Genomic DNA, 17,035 nt, shown 5'->3' with positions numbered 1-17,035 from the left:
TCCACTGCCACATAAGCTGTTAATCTTCCAGGGCAAGAGCCTTCATTGATTTGAGTGTAGAGCATCTACAAGCTAAAAGGGATTTTTTATTTTGTTTTGTTTTCCTTTTAAGTAAACTCCTGGTCACAAGTCTTTGTCTTTTGATTCATTATTTTAAAGTAATATATAAAATATTTGAGATAGGTCACCTGTTATCTAAAAAGTGCACTGCTCCCAGTTTTACACAGGCAACCAGATATTCTCGATTTGCTCGAGGGCTTTTGAAAATCAGTATGTGAAAGGCCTGATCTCATTACAGTCCCTAGAGACACGCGTCCTACCCAACATGATAGTGAGCTCTCTTCTGGCAATCTTGCCTTGGATGAAGATGGCCTCTTCAGGACTGTCTCATCCGAGGGACCGAGGTGGCTAATAAGGCCCATCTGAGGTCAGGGGATGCGCGTTGTAACTCTGGCACATATTTCTTGCATAATGAGTAGTACTGGGCTGTTAATTCAGTCTGGGTCCTCTTTCTGCCGAGCCCCTTTTCTCTCTCCTTCACTCTCATTAATCAAAATGGAATGCAGTCATGTGTAGAAAGCCACAACAGTTAACATACCTCTCTGTAGAAATCGTTCTTAAAATTTTTCTGATAAAACTTACGTTTTTCACAATGAAATTCCAGCAAGCTCTAATTTAACACACTTTCCATATATAGTTAATTCAACAGTTTGGTTGCCAGAGAACTCAGAAAAATGACTTAATTCAGTTTTTGAAGTTTTCTAAGGTTGTATCTGAAATAATAAATGTTTCTAAAATTTTTTAAAGCAACACAACTAGGAACTACTTAAAAATACTATTTTGAATATCATTCCTTTTTTACACACTGAAAATAAAAGTTGTCCTTAAGTCTACTTTTTTGTTTTATTACAGTACAACTTAGAAACTGTGCACATGAACAGTTGAGAATATTCATGTCAAAACTCTTTTTATTATGCAATTAGTAATTAGAGTAGTCAATCGCAGTCTGGCTAAGAATTATTTTATTTCTGCACCAGTAAACAAATACATCCCAGCTCATTGAATGTATACTCTAACATTTTTAAAGTAAATTTTAGCATTCTTTTTAAACTTTACAAAAAGTAGAGACTTGATTCTGTTTCCTAACTTTTATCATTAACTAGTTCTGTGGCTAAACTACTAGACAGTTGAAATGAGGGATTAAGTCAAGTTGCTGAATATTTATTTCTAGGCCTCTTTCTTTACCAGAAAATGATTTCTGAGAATCTTCCTGCTATTCCGTCTGTGACTTGAGCTATACCAACTGATAATATGCTAAATTGACTATTAATTTACTGATTTCTCATAACATGGAGGTAAAATTAGGTCCGCTTTGGGTTCCATGATTTTAAGAAATGATGTATGTGTTTAGTAATGCAAATAATGCCTATGCACTACGACTGTCAGCTCCCCACACCCCTTGCGTTACTTAGTGATTACAGAAGACGTGAATGTACGCTTCCACACTATATTTGTTTCTCCTCTCCTGAAGATTATTCCTTTGGCTTATTTAAATTTGCAGTGATTTTTATAAACTGCTTAACGCTTTCAGAGCCTCAGAACTGAAATTGTGGAAATAATTTTGGATTCCTCACAATGATCTTTCATTATAGTAAACCATACTAATTGGACACATTGTCTAGTCACTTAAAGGTCATTATATTTGTCCTCACAAAAAACACATCATGAATATGTTACCTCCATGTTACCTCCACATGCATGTTACCCCCATATGCGAAATCTGAGGCTAAGAGAAGTCACATAACTTGCACACAGTGAATGGGCAGAGCTGGGATTCAACTCTAAATCTGTGGTCATCAGAAATCCATGTGCTGTACGCTATAACCTTGTTGCTTCTTGTACATCACAGGGAAATATAGCCATTATTTTGTAATAACTTTAAGTGGAGTACAGTCTATAAAAATATTGAACCACTATGTTGTACACATAATATTGTAAATCAATTTGCTATACTTCAATTTAAAAAAATCCACATGCTACAGCTTGCTGGTATATCCTGACTGCAAATTACTTTTCAACCCATCAAGCAAGGACTTTGGAATCTGGGAAAGAGTTTTCTTAAACACATACAGCAGATAAGCAGATCACAGAAGCTTAGGATTTTATGGCTGTAAAGGATTTTAGTAATTGGATAGTCTAGTCCTTCCATTGCAAAATATAAACATGAAGTTAGAAACCAGAAAGAGAATGAGAGGCATTTTTTTCAAGGTATATAACCTTTTCTTGTCCTACTAATTCCTCCAGGCCAAGAATTGTTCATGTCTTTTGTGTAGACTGGTGGTTCCCAGAGGTGGTCCCATGTTAGTATCAGCTGTGGGGCCTTTGCATGAAATAATTAGGCATAGACATTGTTTTGGACCTTGAAGTAGGGGAATGAATACTTTACTGACATATTTGAAAGATTCCAGGTTAACTCAAGAAAGGTGATAGCTCGTTTCAACTGAGCGATAGAACACTTCCCATTTAACAGGTGGCTAAGACTCAGACCTCAAAACTAACAGCACATCAGAACTATCTGGGGAGATTTTAAAAATACAGATTCCAGCTCCCATCTCCGATCCAGAGACTCAGAAGCTGTGTATTATTAACACTTTTTCAAATGATTCTTCTGTACCTGACCCAGCAAGTTCCAAAGGCGTGTGTTTGAGAATCATTGGCTTAGGATGGTTCACAAACTATGGCATGACACAGAACAACTTAGGACATGCATTAAAAGCATGTTTTTTTGGACTTCTGTGAAGAGATTCCAACTGCATGAGCTGGGCCCAGGAATCAGTATTGTTCATGAAGACCTCTGGTGATTCGAGGTCAGGTGACCCAGGAACCAGGCTTTTCACTAACATTGACAAAAGGCAGCTGATGTTGGAGGGTTCTTCTTAAATTCTTCTTAAAAATATTTTTAATTTAAATCAAATGAATAAATATATATTAGCTGTGAGTTTAAAAAGTAACTGAATTGTCCAGATGTGTTCAATCTGGCTTACTCTAATTAGACTCCCCATTTTACTATCATCTGGGGATTGACTGTGCGCCTCCACTACCTCCCTGAAATGTTTGCATAAATAAAAATTTTCAGATAATTGTAATAGGAATGTGGATGGTGTAGAAAAATTTAAAATATTTTAAAATAATGTTCAATATATGCTTATTTTTCTGCAGGCAATTAAGATCTCAGTGCGTAGGTGAGTACATGAATTGCAAAGGAAGTAGGTAGAGAACTAAGGGGCAGAAGGAGTTAAAGGAGGAGGGTTAGTTAACTGAGCATTTGCTATATTCACTGGATTAGGCTCTTTCCAAATATCTGATTAATAATGAGTTTTATACTTTACTTGTCTATTCAGAGAAATAAGAGGGAAATCTGTTGGAATATTTACCTCCTAAATATTATTTTGTGATGGTCGTTGGAAGTGCATTTGCAAATACGCGCATATATCAATTTAGATCTTAGATGAGAGAGTAACAGTGCTAAAAGGAACATACAAAAAACAAGGTCCAGAGAGGTTAAGTGGCTTTCTCAAAATTACAGCTTTTTGAATAAATAACCCAGCCTAGCATTACTCATATTTCTGGTTTAGCAGGCTATCTCTCATTTATGTTGTAAACTGCTCTATATAATGCTTACGGATATGGATGCATTCAATATGAATTACTAAGAGGAAGAACACTTTTGGTAGTAGTGGAGCTTATCCATTTGCAAAATGCTACAAAATCTCCAGATGAGAGATGTCCGGAAAAAAAATACCATCTTAATTGACTGATGTTTGCAATACAAAGAAGTGTTAGTTCGGGAGGAAAGAAAAGATATTTCTCCCCATGCATAGTTTGGTAATAAATATGTGCCCCCTACAGTGCTTGCACTTTATATTCTTCTTAAATGCTACTTGTTTCTTTTCTATTAGAAACAGTTGGTATGTTAATATTTGAATAGACTGTTAACATGTTGCAAATTCTTTTTAATCTTTCTAGAAATGTTACTTCTTTGGGGTCTTAGAATGCAGTAAGCCTGGAAAGACATAAAATGCCTTCCTTTTCATCCAGGCAGCAAAATGACCAATGAAACAAATACATCATGTCTAACGGGTACCAAGAAGCTGGAACTGTTATCACACTTTACAAAATATTTGCATGATCTCTAATGCAATCTGTTTATTCATTCAACAAGAATTTGTTGAGATCCTCCTCTGGGTTAGGCACTGGATTTATCTTTTAGATTCTAAAATTTATTTTGTTTAACAGCTTGATTACAATTAATTTATTAAGAAGTTCCCTTCAATGAGATAGAGTTTAAGGGCACTCAAAGATATGATTAAGCACGAAGTCATAATGTAAGGATCTAAACCTTGTTTTGGTAACATTAATTCATGCAGAGACATTTTCTGGGTGATTGCCTTTAAGACTCAATGGAATCTAGTCTGAAAATTGGCAGGCAAAAAGATCTCAATAGTAGAGTTTCCTATTCTTTCCATATTTAACCTCCAACTGGAGGCAAGAATATAAAGGCTCAGCAAATAATTTCTAAATAGTTGGTCAATTTATACCTCAGATACTCTGAGCTTTCTAAGCCCTCCCAACAGAAGATATTTCTGCACATTCTGGGATTATCAGAATTTGTATAGTAAATATACAATTTTGAAGCTGATAGGGGATTCCTAGTTAGATAACTTTTTCAGTTTCTACTTCATATTGTTATATTTATGGCTGTCATAAACTACGACTGTCATGTCTTTTTTTTTCAGACATGACATACTGCTAGATATGGAGAATTTAGTATATGTTCTTATTAATAAGGCCTAAAATAATTATATTTATATATTCTTACTAGTAAGGCCTGCAATAAATAACATTTAAATATTCAGACCATTGAAAGTAAAAGGTTTTTGATATTTTTAAATAAAACTTTTTAAGTGGTCTGTTCTTTTTTTATATTCACAATCTACCTCCTGGCAAAATTTGTTTGTTTTTGTAACCAGCAGCAAGCCAATCTTGTCAAATATTTATCTTTCACCACGTGATATCCTTAAAAAATTGCAATCCACAGGATTTATTAAAGAAGTGGCAGAGAAACAGAACCATCTTGAGGGTTGCATTTCACTTCAAATGTAGTGAAAGCCCATTTCCTTCTACTAAAGCTCAACTCCTAAAATATTTAAACCAGAAAGAATGCGAACAAGTTTCATGTTTTATTTACCTTATGTATACTTTTTCAAAAGTCAAAGTGCTTCCACAGAGAGTGTAACATTCTACAGGCCCTAATAACACCAATAAGGCATTCACATTTTTAGAATTGAGATGTACTTCAATGATAAGGTGAGAATACAGTGAAGAAGAAAACAGGATCAAGAGAGATAGTACCCTTTAATTCTAATCTTGGCTATGTCAATATAGGTGTGGGGTGTACGAGTGTGTGTGCCCATGTGTGTGTATGTGTGTGTGTGTGTGAACATATGTCTTAAATAAATATTATCTCTGAATCTAGTTGTTTCATAAGTAGAACGAAGAGATTGGTTTGTAAACATTGCTATAATTTCTTCCAGCCCTAAAACTCACTGATCAATGGACCCAGAATTGAAGGTGACTCATTCATTTTTGGTACTTCATATTGAGAAAACTTATTCTTCTGGGACTTGGTAATGGGTTTTTAATATACAGATGTGCTAGTTAGTCACTCAGTATTATTGCCTTAGCTTCAGTCATATTATCAGCATATAATTATAGTCTCACACTGAGAAAGAGACCAAATTCATAGTTGACAATAAAGGCAATGCCCTCAGGTTTCTCGGTTCTTTGAAATCATGAGCACGCACCACAGCAAAGGCTTTTTACTGAATGCATTTCTGCTTCTGAAGAAAGCAGGTATTTCTAAATTGGTTAGTAATGCATCCTCTTTAGATCCCTATACTTTTTGTTGGCCAAAAAGACAATAAAGTAAACATAAATGTATGAATTTGACTATTTGAACATCATGAAATAAATGCGGTGGAGATCTCTCCTTATCTAGGAGGGCATCTACACAGACATCATTTCTGGATGCAGTGTGGTTAGAAGAGATAATATGGAGGTAATCTTCCATTAGGTCAAATGAGTAAACAAAGTATGTGGCTCAGAAACAGGTCTGTTCATCTTTATCTCTGGTTAGGGCATTGCCTGACACAGGGAGCCTGTTCAATCATGGGTAAAGGAGTGAACCTGAAGGTCAAACAATCCTTCATCCAATGTAGGAATCTTCCTCTGCTCAAATCCTTCTAGTGGTCCCAAGAGCTCATTCCCTCACAAGGCAGTCTGGATTGTTGGACATAGCTCCTGCTTTCTGAATTTAAATTTGCCTCTCTCTCTAACTTCCATTTGATGTAGAAAATTGTGGAGTTGAGTTCTACTGATGTTAACATGTAGAGGATTATTAGACTAAGCCACAAATAGACACAAATAGATGTCATCAGAACGTTCTAACACTTTTGATGGGTTTAGAATAAAGTCACTAAAGATTCTTTTGGTAAATGCTTTCTTTGAAGAATCCTTATCTTCCCATCTTTTCTCACCCACTGTTCTCTGTTTATATCCAGCCCTTAACATTATGGAGGGGAAACACTGTACAGCAACTGCAAGTTCAGGGGCGAATTCTCCAAAAATGTAGTACAATGAACGTTTATTTTAGTTCTGTAAAACCCTGAGGGCCATGGTCACATGTGCCACATATGAATAATTACAAAAATGGAATATAAAACATCATCTCCAGTTAGTACCTCTAGGCTAGAACTGTCACTTTTTTGGAACAAACAAAACTTTTCTGATGACTTTCAATGTCATTCATTTATTAATTCAACAAATATGCATTGAGATATCACTCTGTGTTCCCTACAGATCGCCATTTTATTATGTTTAACATCTTATACTTAACACCTTGATAATAATTTTATTTAGGTTCTTTTAAATGATAGGACAAACATCTCGTATTATGTTCATATGATGAAACGAAATAGTTTTAGACATTGGACCTTTGGAAAAAATATTTTAAATTGATATGTTATTAAAAATTATATTGATGCATAAATGTACCAATTATAAACATGACTTGTATCTATACATAACATTTTCCCTTGTCACTTGATAAGATTATTTGTTTCATTATAAAAAGGAGTGTTAAGATCAGGAAGAAAACTATCTTAGATTTTCTTAAGTGTTACTAGGATTATTTCCCAGGTACTAAAAATCCCAACAAATTGGATATTTAAAAATACATAATAATTTAACTTAAGATCATGAGAACAAGTGGCTGCATGTGCAAGTCAATTTAATGAAAATAAATGGAAAGCCTAATAGCTTCCCAAATAGAATAGTTCTGCTCCACTATCTGGCTTATTCACTAAGTGAATAATTCACAAATGTGGCATTCACAAATGTGGTAAACAGGTAAAAAATAGATCAAATAAAGACAGTTATACACTGTTCAACTTCGAAGTCAAAGAAGTTAGAATTCAATTACAAATGCTTTTCCTTTGTTACATTATGCCAACTTGGAACTAGAGATGATAATATTTAATGAAAATATTTCATATTTGAAGATGTGCATCTTCATTTACCAAATGGATTAAACAACTGATCAGTGTAGGAACAACAATCGAATCACAAAGTTACATTACAGACAACTACAAAAATATGAAAAAAATAATGTTTACAAATGATAGAGAAGAATAAATTATTTTTCAGTGCACATAATTAGGTATATATAAGATAATTTAAAACAAGTGGAGTGATTGCTGAGGCTGCGCTCTCAAAAATCTCCATCAAAATATATATGTCACCCAAGAGAGAGTGATACAAATAAATTATGACACAAAAGCTGAATGATGTCTCTTCTCATCTTCAAAACCTCAATAATATCTCATCAGAATAATTTGCCAAGTGTGCAAATGATGGAAAACTTTAATTCCAAAACCATTTCTCTAAATTACCAACGGATTTATATTCTTGATGTCTTTTCACATGGTCACAAGCCAAGCATGCATGTGATTCCCAAAATCGTGGAAGATTTACTGTGAAATCTTTCCTCCAGTTAAAGTAACTAAGGTATAATTTATTGTTTTTATCTACTTCCTTCAGATACTTTGCTAGCTCACTGGGAGAGTTATAATCTTCCACATGAATGAATGAATCTGCTGGAATATAATTCTCATAGTTTTCCCTAGATGGCCCCAAAACAACAGGCACAGAGCCAGCCAGAAAAGCATTGTAGAGCTTTTCTGTGATGTAATCTTTGTGGATTGAGTTTTCAAAGGAAAGATAAAATTTGCAAGTAGATATGGTAGGAATCAAATTTTTATCATTCACATACTCTCCAAATGCTTGCCCATAGGTATGGATTTCAATGCTTTTGCTTAGCTCATTGTAATACTTGACCCTGGCATGCTCAGGGTTCCAGTTACTTACAACCCAGCACACTAACTTCTCTTTGCTTGGCACTTCAAACACGAAGGGGTTTGTGCTCACCGTCAAGAAGCCATAAGGCACTTGGATATCTGAGTCGCGGCGATAAGTCAGAGTCAGGTTGAACAGGTGCTCGATGCCGCTCTTCTGGGGTGTGTGAGTTGGTGATTCCAAATTCATCCAAATCCATTTCTGGAAGGGTGGCCTCGCCTGCTGAGGTAAATTAGTCAGATCCCAACTGATGTCTCGGTGATGGATCAGAACCGCATGCGATTTGTTGTACAGGGACCGGTCCGTCGTGAGATGGCATCCTTGGATGTTGAACATTGCTTGGCAAGATGTAAGGTCAAAGGTCTGCCCAAATGGCCACACCCAAATCAGAATCGTAGTTTCGTTAAAATAATCAGTTTTGGTGGAGAAGAAATTTTTCATTTTCAGCACAGTGCTGGCTGACTCCATCGGATTGAAGATCCAGCTGTTGGTGGGCTTGATGTAAATGAGCAGACATGCCATGAAGCAGCCCAGGATAATGCAGACGATTAAAAATGGGCGGAGAATTCCTTTGGATGCCGAGGTCATTATTTTTCCTGTGAAACAGAAAAGGAAAGATAGAGGGGTAGGTAGAGGTAGGGATGAAGAGTTAATCATAAATACATTTTGAGATAAACAGGTGATACATCCTAAAATACACTTAATCACAAAATCAACTGCATTTGCCTTTCCAGTCTTAGCAAAAACTAAATATAGGATGTCAGTGCAATAAAATCAAGTTGTAACTTTAACAGTGCCCGTTTCCTAAATGCTCACTCTCAGCTAGGCTTTGTGCCAAGCACTTTGCATACTTCATTTCCTTTGATCCTCAAGAACCCCTATCAAGGAGGTCTTTTATCACCTCTTCTCTGCAGAATGAAGAAGTTGAGGGCCAGAGATATAAGTAACTAGCTTACCCTAACTAGTTTATCCATTGAGTTATGCTCTTTCTTGCCTTCTACAATCTTTTTTGAACAAATAATACAAACATCAATAATCCATTGAGGTGCATTTGGCACCTCAGGTTTTATTGTCTTGATTTCTCTAGTCTCTGCCCTTTATATGAGTGAGGACTATTTACCCAGGAGTTAAATTCAGATCCATTTCCCATAACAAGAACAGTATCTGACACTTATCTGGTGCTCATTAGCGCCAAGCATTAATCTGAGGACTTACATGAACATATATATATACATATGTGTGTGTGTTAATGTATATACATATGTGTGGTGTGTGTGTCTGCGTAAGCATACATATTAACTCATTATATTCCCATCTTAATCATGAAGAAACTAAAGCCCAAAATGGTTAAGAAACTTGCCCAAGGTGATATAGTAAGTGGCAGAATACACTTTTAAACTCAGGCTCTGGCTCCAGAGTCTGGGCACTTGAGGACTACATTTTTTTCTTTGCGTTACGCGAGCCTCTCACTGTTGTGGCCTCTCCCGTTGCGGAGCACAGGCTCCGGACGCGCAGGTTCAGCGGCCATGGCTCACAGGCCCAGCTGCCCCGCGGCATGTGGGATCTTCCCGGACCGGGGCACGAACCCGTGTCCCCTGCATCGGCAGGCGGACTCTCAACCACTGCGCCACCAGGGAAGCCCGAGGACTACATTTTTATAATCATTGATTCCCCTGGTTGCAGCCAGAGGATACAATCATCTTAATGATAACAGTATGTAAACTCCATGAGGGGCTTTGTTTCTCACTGCTGTGTCCTCATCACCAGGTTACAGTAGATGCTTAATAGATGCTGTGTATGTTGCATGAATGAATGGGTGGATTGCTGAGTACCAACTATGCCCAAGGTAAAATGCTTGGTAACTAGATAAACAAAAGTGAACCAAGTGTGAATGAATGAAATTATACTTAGTTGCTTTCTTGGTGTATTTTAACACATATCCTTCTACAGAATAACTACCTTTAAATTGACTTACAGGTATTCCTACCAGTAGATGAGCAAAATCTCCTAGTTTTGATTCTCTTTGTAGCAACTCAAAGTTGTCATATTGTACGTTTTAATCCCACAACACTTTTTTGGCCAAACGGGAAGAATTGGCTGCTAGGCAGAAACAACATTCTTTCCACTGTGTGCCTCTCAGTTCTCCTGCTTCCTGGACATTTTGAGTTTCTTGAGGTTCTTCTTGTTAACTCTCTGCACAGCTTCCCCCTTCAACTTTCCACTGCTGTCGGGGTCAATTACTAAACAACAGGGGCAGTTACTCAGTAACCCCTGCTTTGTACAGAAACTGTCAGAAAAGTTTGTCTCTTGGACCCAAATTGACATCCCCTTGACAGGAACTTTTTCACCTACTCCTCATTACTAAAATTCAGTTGGCTACCCAACGTATCTTGAATTATTATACAACCTATTTTTGAAGGACCCACAGCTGTGTCACTATAGCTCTCAAGAGAGACAGCAATAAATGTATAGCATAAAGCAAATCATAAACAGGATAATTCAAGTTTTTGACATCATTTTTTAATAGTTTCAAGTAATATGAAGGAATATAATTTAAAGACTTTAGCATTAAAAATAAGAGTCTTAGTAAAAGATTTGTAAGAATTTGAATGTGTATAATTGTGTTTTCCATTAAGAGACCTTCAGTCGTACTTTAAGAATGCTCTAAGTGTTAAAGAATGGAGGAGCCTGGAATAGAAACGGTTCAGGTGTGATTCTCAAACCATAAGTATACTTCAAGGTATTATGTAGAGAAATGTGAAACCAAGAAGAACAGAAGGCTTCTTCAAGATGTGGTAATTCTAGATGTGTGTGTGTGTGTGTGTGTGTGTGTGTGTGTGTGTGTGTGTTTTGAATCCTTACTTTAAATGGAAAGAAACAGGCATATATCTGGAAAAGATGAAAACTCTAACTGACAATCATGGTGTGGTACACTTACTCTCTATGTGTTGTCCGGGTTCATAATCAAACCACTCCTGATAAAGCAAGACTTTTTAATCCTCAGTTAAAAAAGCATAAACATCAGAAACCCTTTGAACAGAACTTTGGATCTACTTGGGGATCTTGAGATCAACTCAAATCAACCCCAAAGACCTGAAATGAATCACTGACAAATTAATAGGTGGATTAAAATTAGAAATGGTTTAAAAAAGCAGAAGGGTTGCCATATATAGTCACATTGTGACTTCTTTCCTGTTAAACAAAATAAAATTTGTAAAGTGCTTCCTACAGTGCCTGGACAATAGAAAGCACTAGGTGTTTGCTATTATGTTACTATTTCTTGTTAAACAGTCAAGAATCAGAGCTCTCATCATAGCTGAAAGTCTTTTGGACTAATAGATTCTGATTTTATGCAAATTATTACCATTTCTAACCACACACACGCCTACAGTCTCCTCTAAGTACAAAACATAACTCATTAATAATGTCTGGATAAAATACGTAAGAAAAAAAGTATAATGAATATAAGCAGGTCTTTCAATAAGTCACGGCATGAGTCTTTTCACAAAACGTTGCTCTACAAGCACGTTATACTTAGAGGATTCTGTAGCAGATATTTGCTAGTGTTTACTGCCTGGCAGTTGCTCTGCCGTCTTCTGAAAATAGTGCCCGAATTTCCTGTCGAGATACCTCTCCTCTCCTGTGTGCAATCTTTGGGACTGCAGAGAACAATATCTCCCTTTTTCTTAACCAGTGTTGAGCAGGGGAGCCAGATCATTCAAACTCTCTCTCTCTCTCTCTCTGGGTGTTTAAATCTTGAGTGTAAGGGCCAGGAGGGAAAATATATTGGAGCTGATTAACCACAGTGGGGTCCCCTGAGAAGACAATTATATAAACTCTGCTATCTGGGTCCAAGGAGCTCCCCATGATGCTGCCTTCCTGTGCTTGGTTCTTCAGATATTCCTTCAGTTCTAAGAGCTACTCCATAAACTTGCAATAATTTCCTTTTTGTTTACATTAGTTATAATTGGTTTTATTGCTTGAAACAAACAAATCCAAACAAACAACAACAAACAACAAAACCCTAATCAAGCCAAAAAAAAACCCCAAAATGAAAAAACAAAAACCCAATTGATTATCTCTCCTTTTTTTTTTTTTTTCTTCCTGCAGTAGGTTAAGTATATAACTTAAATCTTTCAAAAAATTATCTGGATTTAAAAAACCTATATATAAATTCTAAAAACAGCAAACAAATCTCTTCACTTTACATTAAGCCATAGACTGCACCTAGAGTTTAGCTATTTGGTGGTGTCTAACTTAACAGTTAGTAATCTGTTTAGGCTGGCTCAGAGAACGATTTTTCCCCATATAGTCATTATGGTGTTTAGCGTCATGACATTAGTATCTGGAATTCTGCAAAAGTCTTCTGGATACTCCATTGATGTTCGTAATTTAAATTGCCCCTTTAAAAAAATTGGGGGGGGGTTGGTATTGTTTTGTTTTGCTTCTACTCTTTCCTACAACTTTTATGCTAAAATCCTTTACAAGAATAAAAATATAAGCCTTCTACTTTCTACACTGTACACCGAATTATATTCTGTCTCAAAGCACTGTAAGACTTAATATATTCATGGCTTTACTTTCAAAGACTCCCTTGACACCTCACATTCCACTAAACCTTTCTTGTGGGCGTTCCTGCTCTGAGTTCCCACAATTCTCCCCATTAGCTCCTGAGCCAAATGCCTCGTGCCTTTGGGAGAAATGCCATTTACTTTTTGGCAAGAAAACACTGGTTGATCTCTAGAATGCTATCAAATTTGTGTTTGTGAACATTTCTCAAAGACCTTTGGATGCAATCTCTGGTATTTCCAGGCAAAAGCCTCTGTTTTACTTCCTCCAAACACCACAGAAGCTGCCACCAAAATATACCAGCTTTGGTCAGCAATGCTTTTCCTGAATATTCCTCAGAATACATTCTGGCGTAACTGACAATTTCCTGACTTATTAATACAGTGGTTTCATCTTTAGGGTTATTACCTCTAGATGCTCAAAAACCTCTTTTTTTTTTTTTTTCTGCTTTCACTTTTGTCTCAGACATTTGTTTCCTTTGGTCTGCAAGTTGCCAACTGCCACGTCTCCTGCCCTGCACACTTCTTTATCTTGGATAGTTTCTACATTCAGTCTCTGAAGTTTTCTTTTCAATTCAGGGATTAACCTTTTTTAGTCTGATCTTTTATCTGCTCTCTTCTCTTTACTCATAATCACTAGTTCTTAATCACTGTCTCAATTCACTTTAGAAGCTCTAGTTACCAGCTCTGGCTGTAGCTAGAACAATCAGATCTGACACTGAGCCCAAGTGTAACGTGGCCCACGTGCCACCTAAACATAGGAACACCCCAGACAGGACAGGGGGTAGTTTCTGTCATTTTTCCAGAACATGCTTTCTGGATTCCCTTGAGGCAGTCTTTCATAATTTCATAGTGCTTTCTATGATTATTGTCAGGTGTTGGACCATAGCAGCCAGGTAATGAAGGTCAAGGATGCCTTTAAAAAAAGAAACCTCTCATTTTTGGGCCAAAATATTACTATATGTTCCTGACTCTGAGAGTTTCTTTCTTTTCGATGACAAAGCAGAGCAATTAACCCATTGAAGGAGCCTTGACATTTCCCTTTCCTTCAAATCCACACCCAACCCAGCACGAGACCTGCCAGTTTTGCCTCCTCAATATTTCTTAGATTAGTTGACTTCTCCCCATTTCCCTGGGTTAAAATGTGTATCATCTCTTGTATGGACTACTAACATTGCTTTTTAAGTGGTCCACCTGGCACTCACTTTTGATCCTTTCGGTTCATTCACACTGTAGTAGACCAGTGATTCTCAAAGTGTGTTCCCGAGACTGCCTCAGCATCAGCATCTCCTGGGATCTTGTTAGAAATGCAAATTCCCCCACCCAAATCTTGACATATGGAAGCAGAAACTCTAGGGTGAGGCCCAGCAATCCATTTAAAAAAGTCCTCCAAGTGATTCCGACATACACTTTTGAAACCACACATCACATGTTACCCTTCTGTTTAAGGGTATGAATTCCAGTTGCTTTTAAGATAAAGTAAAAAAGTCTTAATGTGGCTTAAACAGTTTTGGATGATGGGGACCTTGCCTCTGTCTCCAGCCTCAGTGCGTTGACAAACTCTTTTGCATTCTCTGCAATGCTGTGCTTGGCCGTCTTGCATGGGGTCACTGCACCAGTTCTTCTCCCTCCCTGAACAGTTTCCTGCTCTTTCTTTTTTTTTTTTTTTTGCGGTACGCGAGCCTCTCACTGTTGTGGCCTCTCCCGCTGCGGAGCACAGGCTCCGGACGCGCAGGCTCAGCGGCCATGGCTCACAGGCCCAGCCGCTCCACGGCATGTGGGATCTTCCCGGACCGGGGCACGAACCCGTGTCCCCTGCATCGGCAGGTGGACTCTCAACCACTGCGCCACCAGGGAAGCCCTGTTGAGTCAATTTTGAAACTCAACTAACCTCAAAGAGCTAAATTGCCTAAAAACAATAAAGGCGGAGAAAAGGCATCATTTAAATAAAATTTTCAGTTATATCCCAGAGTTTGTCCACATGTCATCAGTTAATGTTTTCAAAGGATTTACAAGTATTTATTTTTACCATTCCTTAAAACTTAATATGGAATTCCTTCTCTATAAATTTTTGCATTCTTAATTCCCTGGATCTCACCAGACTACTATTGAATATATAAGGCCATATGCTTTGAATCACCAGTTTGATAGTTGGATTTCCATCAGTCTTACTACCAGGAATGTCTCTTCTTTTAGGTGTCCCTCAATTGTTGTGAAAGACCACGCAAGTTTCATTTGGACCCCAACCAGTGTGGCAGCAGCAGTCCCCATCCACTGTTTGTCCTTCTTCATCATGTGGTTCCACTAGTCTGAGAATCCACTTAATGCAGCTGTCCTTCTCCTAACCATTCAATGTGTGGACCTAGAAACACAAATGCATCTTTTCGCTGACCTCTAAACTTCAGGGTGCCAGAGTTTCTGGGTCCACGTCACAGTTGAAAAACCAGCTCTCTGATCAAACTTGGTCACTGATTCCAGCATCTCTGAATATGCTGGGACACTCACAACATCTCTTCCAGAACTTTTCCTTCAATTTCTGGTCCTCTATCTGCTAACAGTACAGACTTTATTCTCGTTTATAGGGCAAGTGAGTGAATCCACAGGAGATAAACTACTTTACCTTCTCTGGCTCTTTCCTCTACCCTTATCCCCAACATTAAATTCTTGCTCTTCCAGCTACAAAAGCAAAAATGAAAACAAAAAAACAAAACACCATCATGCATATCAAAGCATGTTAGCAGATACTAAGAAGGAGGCTGCCTGAATGAAAGAGTATCTACCTACAGAGAGAAACATTGGATGGGGCATTGCCATGACAACAGTTTCTGCATCAGACTAAATTCTGAAGGCTGATCATCTTTTGAACTCATGTGAAGCTAATTAGCACCAGCTTTACTGGGGTTAAATAAAAACAGATTACTGTAGTTAATGAGGAGCTTCTGAAACTTCAACTTAAATCTATAATAAAAGAATTGGCCAGTAAGAACTAAAATAGAAAGGATGAGCCACAAGAAGTCAAGAACCTGAGACAATATGATAGAAGTGTTGTTCAGAAGATTGTAGGGAAAAAAAAAGAACTTGCAAGTTTAATCAACTTGCAGCTGAGTAATCTGAAAATGAACTGATTGATTAACATACTTAACAGAAGATAATATTATTAGAAGAAAGATGGAAATGGAGAAATTAGGAGTAAAAATTCCAAGAGTAAGAAACTTTTAATCTTGGAGATACAAGTGCTACAGTCCTTGGAGGGGAGGATTTCTATCATATCTTGGTGGGAATTCAATTGGCCCCTTTGGCTTCTTTATCTGTAACCTGAATGAAACATCGTCAAGGGTCACCTAAGTGTCTTATTCTGATACCATTCTTAATAAATAATCTTTTGAATATTTATTTTACCAAGCAGTTGAATACTCAGAAGAAAACACCATATTTGACGAACACTGTTCTCTTATCTTCTATTAAAGAACCTTCACCCTTCCTAAAACCGCTCATCTGTTCTGTCCTTGCAGATATAGTCACATCATCCATACACCTGCCTAAGTCTCCAGTTGGAAAGCATGATTTACTGCCTCCACTCCCTAACCTGACTTCCATAGATTACCACAATTAGTCAACTGAAATGCCATAACATTTGTTAAATCTCACTCTCTTTCTCCATCTTTTTGCCACTCCATTGTTTAGGTCTGCATCACTTATTTCCTGGATTGTTGTAATGAACCATTAACTGTTATCACTGATACTGGTCTTGCTTTCCTTCGATTCATAGTAAAAACTGTGACTTGAGTGTCCTTTTTTTCCTTTTTCCCTTTCATTCTCTCTCTTTCAAAAAAGTTTTATTATAGAAGTTGTGTTGGGGAAGAAGGTGTTAAAGCAGCTGGCCTGAGATCCCGCCTATTACCAGGGAGATGATCCTGGGGGGTGGGAGGAAGAATGCAGGCGACCTGGTCTAATGTCCTTGAAAACATGATAACTTGACCTCCAGGTCAACAGAC

At 37.4% G+C, this 17,035-nt stretch overlaps 1 protein-coding gene across 1 annotated transcript; it reads right to left on the bottom strand.

Moving 5' to 3' along the window:
* Positions 1 to 7,472: 7,472 nt before the first annotated feature.
* FUT9 (fucosyltransferase 9) lies at positions 7,473 to 9,439 on the bottom strand. The gene has a single exon (XM_022552818.3). It carries the CDS (start codon positions 9,127 to 9,129, stop codon positions 7,981 to 7,983), a length of 1,149 nt encoding a protein of 382 aa, XP_022408526.2. The 5' UTR covers positions 9,130 to 9,439; the 3' UTR covers positions 7,473 to 7,980.
* Positions 9,440 to 17,035: the final 7,596 nt, after the last annotated feature.

The sequence above is a fragment of the Delphinapterus leucas genome, chromosome 12 (genome assembly GCF_059928025.1).
Source record: "Delphinapterus leucas isolate spDelLeu-1000000601 "Yukka" chromosome 12, BTC_Dleu_Yukka2, whole genome shotgun sequence".
NCBI lineage: Eukaryota > Metazoa > Chordata > Mammalia > Artiodactyla > Monodontidae > Delphinapterus > Delphinapterus leucas.
Note: the sequence above shows the minus strand (reverse complement) of the source record. Positions and strands in the feature narration are given on the sequence as shown.

What these genes read in the sequence shown, in the direction of transcription:
- FUT9 (XM_022552818.3), bottom strand. Translation starts at nt 9,129, where the DNA reads ATGATTAACTCTTCATCCCTACCTCTACCTACCCCTCTATCTTTCCTT.